The sequence below is a fragment of the Rattus norvegicus genome, chromosome 18 (genome assembly GCF_036323735.1).
Source record: "Rattus norvegicus strain BN/NHsdMcwi chromosome 18, GRCr8, whole genome shotgun sequence".
Taxonomy (NCBI): Eukaryota; Metazoa; Chordata; class Mammalia; order Rodentia; family Muridae; genus Rattus; species Rattus norvegicus.
The window spans coordinates 76141132-76154637 of record NC_086036.1 but is presented as its reverse complement, the minus strand read 5'-3'; the positions used below and the strand labels follow the sequence as shown (position 1 = coordinate 76154637).

General features: G+C 48.6%; 1 protein-coding gene across 2 annotated transcripts in view; it reads left to right on the top strand.

Annotated features, from left to right (window-relative positions):
• The window catches only part of Ctdp1 (CTD phosphatase subunit 1), a 64162-nt gene that overhangs the window by 38767 nt on the left and 11889 nt on the right, over nt 1–13506 (top strand). For both annotated transcript variants that reach the window (NM_001414395.1, XM_006254943.5), the window contains one exon: nt 12806–12993. In NM_001414395.1, coding sequence (NP_001401324.1) covers nt 12806–12993 — 188 coding nt within the window. The remainder of the gene's footprint in view (nt 1–12805; nt 12994–13506) is intronic.

Sequence of the window (13506 nt, the reverse complement as noted above, 5' to 3'; positions counted from 1 at the left end):
GAGTGCTCAAGGAAGAAGAAACCATGGCTCTTATGTACGTTTTTAGCAAACGCAAGAAAATACATTTGTTTTTAAGATGAAATCTCATCAGAACTCAGATTCTCTCTCAGATGGTAGCTTCTTTTCTGAACTGTCTACCATGTTCTGTGGGTTTTGAACTAACAGTTGTCATTTCATGAGTGTTTTCTCGGTCACTGCTTCCCTGTCCTCAGTCCCAGCTGTCTTGGATCTGAGAGCAGTGCTGGCTCCTGTGAGCACACTTGGCTCTCCCCACCCGGGGGCCTGCCATGTTGCTGCTTCCCTTCTGACTTCACAGGAATTCCCTTGCAGTCCATTTGACACTACTTGGCCTTATTGTTGGCTTTTATTCCCTTCATGTCCTAAGACCTCAAATTGTGCTGTGAAACAGCAAATTTTACTTACTCTAAAATCTTATGCTTTTAGCCATAGAAGCCAGCCTTTACCTCTGCCTAACCTCAGGCCTACAGAAGCTCCTCCTCCTGGGGAGGAGCTGCAGCTCTGGCTTGCTGATCTTGCAAAGCTGGGGGGAGAAGATTGGCAGCTTCACATTCCTACACGGGCTTTGATCCTTCCTATGTCCTGAGACCATAAATAAAGCATCCTTGGCCTTCAACAGAGCCAGAGCCAGGCTTTCCGTGTGGGCATAAGGGAGATGCCTTCTGAGTTCATGGGTCCTGGATCACCTTGGACTATTTGTCCAGTTTTCTTGGGGACAAAGTGGGCTGCAGGTAGTCTCACAAAACATTAGCCTCTGTCCACTTAGGATCCTCATGACACGTCCACATCCGTTAGGTAGTGATAAGCCACGTGGGTGCTCTAACTGTCTTCTGTGTCGGTGTCTGTCCTGCTTCCAGTAGACAGTGGTCATTACTCAGGGGCCTGTCACATCTACAGAGACCCTGATCTCCAATAAAACCATAGACACGAGGACCGGTGCAAGGCCTTGGGATGGGGAGAGGCATCAACCTGCGTGATCAGTCTCCCGGGAGCTTGACAAGAAGCACACAGTCCCCTCCATCCATGTTGCTGCCCAGGTGCTTCCTTGGGTGAGCTGGAGTGGGGTTTTCCTGAGATATTTTAACCTGGTTTATAGACTAGGTGTGCAAACCACACAGTTACTTGTAGTGAATCATGAAGAAATTTATTTTAAAAGAATTCTTTGGTATACCAATAACCTTGTCGCTTATTAACAGTCAAAGCAAACTTGTATTCTAATAATATGCTTATTCAGTAAGTGTTCATAAATACATGTTGTCATGCATGTGAATGCCAGAGGACAGCCTTGGACATTGTTCCTACAGTGCTGTCCACCTTGGTTTTTGAGAAAGGGAGGGTCTCACCAGTTTAGAACTCACCAGCTGGGCTAGGCTGACTGGCCAGGCCAGTAAACCCAGTGGTTCACCTGTCTGCCTACAGAGCTAGGCTTATAATGTGTACCACTGTGCCTGGCTCTTTGAGTAAGTTCTAGGGATTTAATTCAGAACGTCTTCTTTTTTAAGGAAAAGATGATTTTCCTTCTAAAACATTAAATCTCGATTAAATATTTGATACTGCAGAACATGGAACTTTCTTAGCATTTTTCATTTTAGTTGATATTTTGCTTTTGTAATCATCAATTCTGATGGTACCATTTTATAAAAAATAAAAATCATAGAAGATAGCAGTAATATACTCAGAGCCATTTCAAAAATTGTTGGGAAATTATGTGTTAATCCCAACCAATGTTCATTTGATGATTTTTTTTAATGTAATTCAAATCAGCAACTCAAAACAGCAATTTAAAAATCAGCATTTTAATACAATACACATGAAAGCAATACACTAATTTCATATTTGTTTCCTAACGATAGGAAAATATTCATTGTTTTCTATACTGTTGTGTTTCTTTAAGAGCAGACAGTCTTGTATGAACAGCACTGCAGTTCATGACAGACATCAGCCTCCACTCTGAGCCAAGGCATTTCAGACAGCATCCATTGGCACTGTGTGTAATGGCAGGGTACAAAATGTACACGTCTGTCCATAACTCTGTTAGTTAGTTTTAACTGTCAACTTGACATAACCCAGAAAGTGAATCTTAGCAAGGAATGACCTTGATCAGGTTGCCTGTGGGTATGTCTATGGGGTATTTTCTAGATTGTTAATTGAGTCAAGAAGGCCCACCCTGAATGTGGGCAGCACCAATTCACAGACAGAGCCCTAAACTGTCTAAGAGTGAAGAAAGTCTGCCCAGCATAGTGGCAAGCAGGCAGGCCCTGGTGAAATCACTTGTCTCCACCTTCGCTGGGTGTGCTGTGATTAGCTGTTTTGTCCTGGCACCATGGTTTTTCCTCAGTGATGGACTGGCCTAGAATCAGAACCAAGTAAGCCCTCTCTTCCCCTCAGGCCTGCTTTGGTCGAGGTGTTTATCATAGCAACAGGATTGTTACTAGAGAACCTGACCACGTGCCTTCTGGTGCTGTGGACTGTTTTATTGGCAGATTGTGGGAGATTTTGGAACTTTGGGCCAAAAAAGCTTATGAGTGCTAATTGTTTAGTGGCCTTTTGGTAGGAGCTTGGAAGATAAGTATGGTAAGAATAATGCAAACAATGGAGAAATGTTTCAGAGGGGAACCAGGATTTTTGCCCTTACCTGGATTGGGGTTATTTGTGGATGTTTTTGCTGCAAATTTGTGTGCCTGGGGCTGAGAAGCGTCTGATTGTCAGAGCTGAGCACCAGAGGTGAAATGTTCTAGGCTTCACTGGGACAAGAGGAACATGTTTCCTCTGGGTCAGCAGACAGATGGCTGCCAAGGGGGTCAGGCTACATCTTGTGCTTCCAGCGGAACCTAGCAATGTATGAGTATTGTCCACATCATACTGGTTTTGAAGGCATGAAAGACACAAGAATAAGGGAGCCATGGTGAATGGCTGAGGCATGGTGCTTGTGACAGGGTCACTATACCTGTGGTGAGGGAGGGCCTGCTTACAGAAAAAGGAGACTCAGGAGTGTTACTTTCCATTTCTCCCCACTGTGTCCGTTCTCCCTGACCTGGTAGGCAGGATTCCCCATGTCACCCCTCACTCCTGACTCGATTTACAGAGGTTTTGGTGAAGATGTATTGCCCCGAGTCCAAACACCTAATGGAACCTCCGCTGCCACCGCTGTGAGCTGGGACAGAGCCAGTGCTCTTCCAAGCACTGCACTGAGGGTGGCGTTCTCCGTCCAGAACCACAGAGAACCACAACCTTAGAAAGCAAGTTAGAGATTGGGATGGGCCAAAACAGGTACGACAGAAATGTGCAAAGCTAATAAAAGCCAACACTGTGCTTTCTCTTAGCTGCTTTAATCCTGTGTGTATTTCTAGGAACATGTAGAAGCCAAAGGTTCTTGATAATCAAGTATAGCCCCCAAGGTAGGACCAGCATGAAGAGGGGGCAGGGCTACCTGCAGACTGCTTTTCTGTGTCAGAACAAGCAGGCTTGCAGGATGTGGGCTGCTGCATCACTAGTAGCACTGGGTAAGTCACCAGACTAATTAGACTGCCCAGACCTTAATCACTAATTAACTAATAGTTACTTGCTCGGTACAGTCCAGACCATGGTCTTTGGTAGCTGTCCTGGTTTTGAGTGGGTGAATTTATTGAGTACACAGCAAGCAAATGTAGAAAAATGAATAGCAGATAGAAGTGTCAGTAGATAACCATCAAATCAAGTACTTAAAACATCTAGCAGAGATGACTGGAGTGGCCCAATTACGAGAGCAAACAGAAAGTAGCATCACCAGTCAGGTGCTTACAAACATGCCCAGAAATCAACTGGAAGCCCTGTAGGGGCGTAAGGTAGAATTACCAATCCAGGTTTCGGGTAGAGCACAGGGTCCCCTTGGATACCGATTCCATGGGAAAGAGCATTCAGCAAACAGCACATAGACTGTCATGGGACCAGGCACTGTGACTCACCCAGCAGCAATGCATGTTAAGTTGAAGCAGTCGGCTGGGGTTCTTGATTGTTCTCTCTGTGGAAGAGCTTCCTAGGCTGAACTTGATTTCCCTTTCCCGCTGTAGGCACTGCTCTACCGTAGACTGAATAACACTAGCCACTGATAGAAAGGCTCCTAGGTGTCCTGAGGACATGACACTTAACTCTTGAGCTGCTTGTTGTTCTCTTCACTCCCTGTCAAGAGTTGAGGTGGGCTAGCTAATCCTTAGATAGGAAGTCTTGGAGGACACTTTGGAACAACGTGTGTGGGTCTGAGCCAGCTTCTCAGTGAGCTTAAATAACACATGCCAGTTTACCAACGTAATATGCATTACATTACCAAGATGCTGTTGCAAAGGGGCTTCTCAGCTGTCTCAGAACAGCATGAACTTGACCGCCTAAGTGTTTATCAGAACCAAGAGTTTTGCAGCTAGTCTGACAGACCTCTTGGAGGCAGAGACTACCTCAGTCAGTCCGGCTTATGGTCAGAATTTACACTCTAATTTACACTCCTAATTTATTCAGTTTGCCAGCTACAAGGAAAAATGAGAACAGTCTAGGCACCAATATATGGCCTCAGCCTCCTGAGTCCATGCTGGAGAGAAGAGGCACATCATAACAGTGAAGCAGTCACACTCCTCCCTTGAGCAGAACCCAGCCATGGCCTTTCTAGCTGACCTGATGGGCAAGATCTCCACCCTTGAGAGGGGTGCTGGCAGTCCACACTCCTGTGATGTAATTGTTAGCGTGCTACCAACAACCCTGACCACCCATGGCCATGGCTAACAATTGAGGCCAAGTGCCCGTGCATCCCAGGCCTAGCCAAGTAGTTCAGAGAAACCTATAGAGCCACAGGAGGCCACCAGTCCCTCCTCTGTCCCAGAGGTTCTACATGATGGGCCTGTGCCCAGTACCTCCCTTACAGGCAGTCAGAGGGAGGACACATACCCAGCACATAGTTGCCTTTTCTCCTCTGGCTCCCCTAGCACATGCAGCAAGGCTCTCGCTAAGTTAGGTCTCTCATGAAGGCCCACTGTCGTCTCTTGGATTGCAGGTCATGGTTCCTCTAGCCTTCGCAGACACTATTGAATTATTTAAAAGACGTGTTTCTCATGGAAGATGCCTGTGTGTCGTTTTAAGCATGGAGATGCACAATCCCCTGTCACATTATGCAGGGACAGTCGAGCTTGGTGCAGGTGCAACAGCACTTCATAACCCTAAGCTGCCTGAATCTCTTAAGTCTTGACTGCAGTGACTCCTGTCCTGTGACTCATCTCCTGTGAAGCACAGAACGAGGGAAGGTTGCTCAGCATAGTACAACGCCCCGGCTTTCCTGGTGCGTGGGAAGAAGACCGGAGTCCCTGCTCAGATATAACAGCTGTCATCCATAACAAAGATGAGAATCATTTACCTCTTCCTCTTCTGGTGACATAGTTCCTTGCCAGGATGTGAATTCTGTCTTGTCTTATCAGCAGGTTTTTGTTCCATTAAAAGATAACCCCCCCCCCCCCAGTTCTTTGGTGGGTGTTTTGTTTTGTTTTGTTTTTGTTTTGCCAGTAAAAGTACTTTAAATATGGCGTATAGTTTCTTGAACTAAAGGTCTGTGAGGCTCCACTGCTCATTTCACTCCTGCTGTCTCTGCAGCTCTCTGCCTTCCACCTGGAAGTCCCCGGAGATCCTAGAATACCTGGGACAGTGAGTCACTCGTGTGTGCTGTGGCCCCACAGAGGAAATTCTGAAGGCAGGCTATGTCCCTGAGCATGTTCTGAGTTGTGGTCTTCAAGGTGGTTCCCAAAGGTGGTTCCCAGCAGCTTGCCTCCCAGTGCCTCTCTGAATACTGCCGAGGGGTCACTGTTAACATGGCTCCAAAGCCCCTCTGGCCTGGTCCTTTGCTGGGCCTGACTGGTGCCCTGCCATGTGGGCAGCACCTGAATACTCCATTGCCTTCAGCAGAGTCAGAAGTTCTAGAAAACAGTCTCAACTCTTTGTTGAGAGAGTTAAAATATAAGCAGATCCAGTGAGGGTTGTGTGTGCTGCTTTTGTCCTGTATGCGCTGAGCATCTGCAAATGGAAGGCAGACACGAGTGCATGTGGACATAGATGTGGTCGGGTGGAAGGTGAGCACCATGTGTGTGAGGTGTGTGTGTGGGTGAGCATCCGTGCAGGAGGCGTTGATACAGGTCAGTTCTGCGGAGCCAGCAGCTCTGATCAGGCTGCCCTCAGTCACAGCCTGTGTGCATTATGACTGCACTGTTAGCCACTCCCACTCCCAGTATATAGCACCTTCTCTCAAAGAAAGATTGAGTTCCTTGTTAAGTGGGTGGGGATCGAGCTTACCTTACCTGAGCATAAGCTTCACTACTGAGCCACCCCAGTGCAAGGTTGTAGTCTGAAGGTCATCTTGTTTTGTGTTGTGTTGTTACTGGTTTTTGTTTGGGGGCAGGGAGCATGTCACAGCATGCATACTGAAGACCAGAGGAGAAGTAACAGGAGTGGGTTTTCTCCTACCATGTGGGCCAGGGGACAGGACTCAGGTTGTCGGGTGTGGCAGCAAACACCTTTACAGCTGAGTCCTATGCTGGTCTTGGAGGTTTGTTTCTATTGAACGTTTATACACTTGGTTAGGATGTGTACAAGCTGTAAGCTTAATGGTTGTATGCTCGGTTCATGCTTAAGAGTTAAAGGTGATTGGAGACAATGGAAACCCTGAGGCATCTTCATTATTACCTGGTTGTCTAAAGCCTCTTTGTTGAGAGCTTATTTAGGGGAGTGACTGCTGGGTCCTACAGACACCCCAGAGTGAGCCTGCAAGCTGTTCTGTACAGACTGGTCTGCACAGTCCCCGTCTAGGCACCTGCAGCTCTGGGGAACCCAGCAGTGGCAGGTATCATGTGACATGGCACTTTGTCCCTTTGGTGGTGATGGCTGTTGTCAGTGTGGGGCTGTGCTGCTGCACATCACGCTTTCCCCACTCCTGCTGGGTACCGTGTCACATGCCTACTGCATACGACATGTCCTCTGCTGGAGGCAAATTGTCCAGCACTTAGTATTTTCTGAGGGAAACTGGTTCTTTTCCATTGCCCTGCAAGAGTTAAGAATTTTCTTGGGGAGCTGTAACAGTCCCCGGGGACAGGGCACAGATACAAGCCCTCACGCAGTGTAGTGAGCATTGCTAGTAGAACCTCCCATCCTTGGCATCATCTCATGCCTGAGCCGCTCTACCGTGCCTTCACTTTGTAAAAGTCAGGCCACTTTGTACATGAGGGCGGGAAGCAGCTAAGAGCACACTCTCTTGAGACCTCTGCTGGTCTCGTTGACAGCACTGGCTGCACTGACAGTGTGGAGCCATACCATCCCCCATACCAGGAGCACTGAGCTGATGGAAAAGCAGTGTGAAGTTTTCTGGGCAAAGTAGGCAGGACAGACAGACAGCCTTTGTCCTGCCACACCAAGGATGTGGGTTGTAGAACAGTGACCGTTGACAGTCCCATTTCTTCTGATGTCCTTATAAATCTTGAAAATATCTCTTTATGTGTATCTGAGGACTGTCAGTCTCCAAGGAGGGTTACCAGTTTGCACAGGCACTCCTGGAGTCATGCGTGTCTATGTGCAGACTGACCCAGCTTCCCAGGGAAGGATGGCTGTGGTAAGGGGATGGCTACGGTAAAGGCAGGGATGCCGAGCTTCTTCTTCGCCATTGGACATCTGGTGGTCCCAGTAAAATGTCAGTGTTTTCATCAAAACCAGCCCTGTGGTTTGAGAGTTTGGTGGGTGGGGTGGGGTGTAGCGTGCCGTTGCTCATGACTCTCGTCACTCTGTTAAGGGCAACTCTGGTCCCAAAACTCTTCATGTTACTGCCCAGCGCAGAGTGGGGTTGAGGGTCAGTTTCAGAGGGGGACCTGGGAAGGAATCCTCTGTGCAGGTTATGAGCCCAAGCCTGTCACAGGGTCAACAGGAAAAGGACAGGGACCAGCGGCTTTTAGAACAGATAGAGTGCAGGTGAAGGAGATACCTGAGCCCACCCCCCAGGGCCTGAGGCCGTGTATAGCATTACAGGGTCTCCAGGCTTCCCTTGGAGCTTGTCCACAGAAGGCAAAGTCATCTGCTAAGTCAGTCCTAGACCATGAGAGGCAGGACTGTGGCAGTGAAACGGTCAAACAGAAACGTCAGTGCCCCCGATGTGGCCACTGGAAGGTGAGCTGTCCCTCGGTGACTGCAGAAGTGGAACCAGAAGCAGCGCTGCAGGAAGTGCGGCAGACCAGTGAAACCCACCAGTGGAACCATCATGGGCAAGGTGACAGGGAAATGACATGGATCCTGCAAGACATAATCTCAGGAGTGATTCATCCTGAAGACCACCTAAGAACCATGGAAGGGAACAGACAGAGGTTCAGGAACCTTGGAGTAGTGCTCACAGGGAATCTGACTGAGGAAGGGGGCTGGAGCAGGACAATTCTAGAAGAAATGGCGGCTGGAGTATCAGAACGGAGGAGGAGGAGGAGGCAGACAACAGCCTCTCTGTACAGATTGGTCTGACCAGGCGTGGAGGCGGACGAGTTAAATCCACACTGTGTCTGCTTCAGCTTCAGACATTCCAGTACCTTCTGCTGGGGTCAGAGAGACCATGGCTCGTTGTGTTTGCTTGTGCACATGAGGTGGGGGATCCTTTGTCACATGGTCACTAGCTAGACTTGTGTAGACTCTCTCCTTAATGTGTGGAGAGAGAGGAGGGGGATTATCCAAGGCCTGACTGACCCCATGGACTCTTGTCTATGACTGTCAGTGACCCCATGGACTCCTATGGATCAGGAGAGATGTTGTGCAGGTCAAAATGTAAATTCTTGTGTGTATTATTCCCAACCTGTTTGCTGGTTTGTGAGTTTATCTTGTGATTTCAGCAGGCACGGTTCCCATCTTCTGTCTCATGGTCCCCCTGTGTTATATACTCTCTTGGACAGAATGTGTTTGGTCAGCCATGAGACCAGGAGACTCTTGACGTGCCTGAGTTTGCAGGCTTCCCAGATCAGTGATAGAGAATTCTGTGTCTGTGATTTCATCTTTCTGCGTTACTGTTGTGGACAGCTGTTTCTCTTCAGATATTAATAAATAATAACTTAAAAACCCAGCAGGCGGAGTTGAGAGCTGAAGAAATGGTAGAGGGCACTGTGGGCGATTGGAGCGCTATCATCTCTGGGCCTGCCTGCTCCTGGGGAAGACCCTCAGCAGAGGAAGCAAGGCCTTCAGTGCCTTCAGTGGCCGGCCGGGGAGAAGAGCAGAGTGGCCAGCAGCCAAGCGCCACACTTGTCACCGCTCTCCTTGGCAGACTGCCCACCTTCAGGCCATCCCCAGCCCCCAAGGTTTGCTCCTCCTAGGTAGAGAATCTAAGCACTGTGGCTGGTGCTTGCCAGGTGAAGGCTGGGTTGTGTGTTGTTGCAACAGGATGTGTTGAAAACAACATCCCGATCACCAGTGTTTGCACCCTAATTAACAGCTGACGCAGTGAGAGTGGGTGTGTTCCGGAGAACTCAGCACTCATCTGCTCAGGTCTGCTCCTGTTCTCAGCACTCATCTGCTCAGGTCTGCTCCCATTCTTAGCATAACAGTAATTACTACTGCTTGTGTCTATATTTGATTTACATATAATCAATTAGCATTTGGCTAAGATCAACAACAGTAGTAATTCACACTGAATTAGACACTGTCTGGAACACTGGGGAACACCTCAGCCGTGGCCATGTACTGTGTACACATCTGATGATTAGTATCAGGATGCACAGCAGACATGTCAAGGCAGTGTTTGTGGATATTCTGTTATTAAACAGTAGCCACCTCTCGTCACCTTGTGACTGGATCTTAGAGAGTTATCCTAGTTAAGCAAAGCTGTCCTACACAGATGTTCTTTGATGGTATGGTGATTTAAAAGGTCACCATCGGGCGTTTGTGCTTGGTTTTTTGTTTTTGTTTTTTTTAAGTTGATAGATGTTTGAAAGAATGATCTTGTGTCTTTGGCCCTCTATTTCCCTAGAGTTCCCTGTTGGTCCCTAGAGTTTCAGTGAGAAGATGGCTTCTTTATCTGTGAGAGAGACTCGGGGTTATTGTTTGTTTTCCTTGCTCTGGGGTAAAGAACTTTCTGGGAGTTTGGAGTGTAATTTGCATAAGTCACTTTCAGAACATATGTGCTGCCGTAGGCCATCGTTGTGTGACAGTTTTTAATCCTCTCAAGCAGTTTCAGAACACCTTAAGTTTGTTTTCCAAGTTTGGGATTTTTCACATGTCATTTAAGTTTCTCTTTGGCCTTCAAAGTATTTTCTGTTCATAAAAATAGCTTCTCGGTTGACATCATTCCCCTTAAAATACATCCTACCACGGTATTAGTTCTCTGTGGTGCATAACAAGGATTGCAGATGCAGAAGATTAAAGGAGCCACTCTCTTCCTCTCCTGCATGTTCACGGGGTCAGGAGTCAAGTGCAAGGGCCTCAGAGCATTCTTGTCAGCCAACAAGCTCAGTGTCTTCCCTGCTTCTGCTGGTACAGGTTAATTCTTACTGTTGTAGGAGTGCAGTCCAGAGGGCTGGGCTGACACTCTACTTGGTATGATCACTAGGCTACTGGACCACAGTGGGAGGGTCTCTTCTAGGTGGCCAAAGCAGCCTTGTCTGACAGTGTCCTCGGTAGAAATGACATCTGCCCTTGGAGTGAGCTACAGACTCCTGCTCTCAGTGGAGTGCTTGGTCCCACTGACCTTCAAGTGCCCAACACTGAGGAGCTTCCACTGCCATCTCTGTAAAATACAAGGCCTTGTCCAACAGGAAAAAATTGTGTGAAGTCCCCTCTATCCTTCGTAACATCATCAAGAAACTTCCAGAAAAGAGTGACTTCCTGCATCTATAATGCATTCAGTCTTTCTGTCAGAAAGTTCTACCACTCAGAATATCGTTTCTTTGGAACAAAGAAATAAATATATATGTGGGTTCCAAAACCTTATCCATTGATAAGGTTTAAGGTTAATAGAAACATGTTCCTTGGAGGCCATCTCCTGGACAGTCTTGTGAATGGTGGCACCTTTAAGGCAGCCCTAGCTGTGTGGTGAAGCTGGTGTGGAGCTGCTCTCCGGGACATCGGCTCTGCATGCTTGCCCTCTGGCTTCCGTACCAGGCTAGGAAGAGGCTCTCTGTCCATCTCTGCAGAGGAGGAAGGGCCACCAGGCCTCTGTGCTGTGGGCTGGCTGCTGTCTCCTGTCCCTTGTGTTCAGGTGTCACTGTCTACCTTGTACTCTTGCCCTCCCACCATACCCTTTGGCTGCAACGTTGAGAAAAGGCAGATTCTCAGAGAGCTGTCTTCTGAAGGTGGCTGCTGGAGCCACATGAGGCTGTGTGCTGAGGACAACACAGTTGATGTGCTGTGCTGTGCTGCCATTTTTTGTACATTTGAAAACTCAATGGGGTGTATATTGATTTCTTTCCATGTCTCATAAGTTTTGCCTTAACATTTAAAACAACTTTTTCTGTTGCATATTTTAAGTTCAGCTTATCACAAATAACTTTCAAAGGGCAGTTGACACATTTGTAAAAGAATGTCTTTGGAAAATTCATGTCATTCCCAAACAGAAACTTGATTGAAATGAGGCCAGACTCAGTGTATGTCCACAGTTGTGGTTTGGCTTTTAAGGTAGGTGTTTCTAGGTCTTTGGACAGCCAGCCGAGTTAATGAATGCTCAGGTTAGCTGTCTGCCACACAGGATGCTGGCATAGATGTTTACAATGCCTTTCTGATTGGGATATAGGTGCAATCGACCACAAAGACGGGTGGCCATGTATCTCGCCCAGGTTGCCCAGCAAAGCTATGCCGTGGGTAGAAGCCCACAGTGGAGCTACTCCCCAGGACTGACGGGCAGGATTCATTATCATTGCTAAAATTCAGTAAGCATTTCCCTGGTACAGTGGGACGCAGACCCATTCTACGCTGAGGTTTTCCTTTGCCCATCTCTTCCGTGCAGGAGTAGAGCTAAGAGCTGGGGCCAGAATGCCAAAGTCAGGTGCTTGCTCTGGGCCTTCTCTACATAGCATTGGCTCCCATGTGCACAACAGAGTAACACCAGCCTCTCCTCTCTGGTACTGAGGTACAAGGTGGTTCACTGTAGTGTTGGACCCAAGTGAGGTTCCCCAAATGCCTGCTTGTCATCTGGCTTTTATTTACTGTCGTTCGCCCCATCCCCAAGTTCTCTGACTATGACACCTCACTTTCCTCTGCCTGCCCTCCAATATCAGCAAGAATCCCAGGCAGGCAGACTAGCAGGCCGGCCGGTTCCTCCTACCCATCAACCTCATGTCAGGTCCCCAGCTTGAGGTAGGTGGGAAAGAGAGAAAAGCCAGCTCAACCATCCTGAACACAATTGCACTCCAAATGCCAGTATCTCAGAGCTACTTCCTCCTGGGAAGCCCATGTTCAGGCTGTGGGTCTCACTGATCTAGGAAAGGACGGGCAACTTAGAGAAATCCTAGCACTGTGTGAGAGCGTGTCCCTGTGGATGGAAGCTGCCACCCTTCTGAGGACTCACGTGTGCAGGCTCCGTGGGCATCCTGGATACATGTCAGTGCTCCTCTGCTCTCCCGCTGTCGTTTAAGCTTAGTTTCAGTCCCCAGCGTTCAAGTAGAAAGCAGAAGTGAATACCCAACCCCTGCAGAGTGGCACTGCAGAGTGCCTGCTCTTGCATGAAGACAGTGTGAATCTGTTGAGTTCTTCCTGGGTGGGTGTGGGTCATGTGACCCCTACAGAACGCTAACTTGCAAAACAGCTCAGTCACTGACTCTGCACCTTTTGTCAGGTGGACGACATCCTTGGAGAAGGCAGTGATGACAGTGAGAGCGAGAAGAAGAAGGCAGAAGACCAAGACAGTGAGCAGGAGAGAGCACGCAAGCCCAGGAAGCCCAGGGCCCCAGGCACCCGAAGAGAGCAGCCGGCAGGGCTGCCCTCACCTGGCGAGAGGAGCGCCGCTGGCACGCGTGCGCCCAGGTAAGGAGGGGCCAAGGGTCTGGACAGTGGAGAGACCATGGAGAAGCTCAAGGGGAGGCAAACAGCAGGCAGCACCACACATCGCATCATGTAGGTCACTGTCACAGCAGTGGAGAGGGAGAGAAGAAACCCCACCTTTGTTGGCATCCTCCTCACTGTCAAATTGTCCGACATCCATGGCGACTAGGTTCTCAGTTCTGCACTGAGAGCTCTGGCTGCCCCACCTCAGGATGAAGGAGAGGCCTCAAGTGCACCCTTGGCCCTGCTTGTAGGAGCATGGTCCTCATGTTCCAAGAGTCCACTCTCGAGCCCATGGGGGAGCTGCTGCCGGGGGAAACGCTCCCTAAATCTAGGGGTCATCGTGATGCCGAGTTCCCAGCTGGGCAGTGGGTGTCTGTCACTAGTTAGTGGGCAGTCTAGTGGTGGAGCAAGACTCGAGCGGCTCCATCTGCTGCTGTCAGAATAGCATGTGGTACCTGGTCAAGTGTTTGGGAGCCATGCATGTCTTTTCAC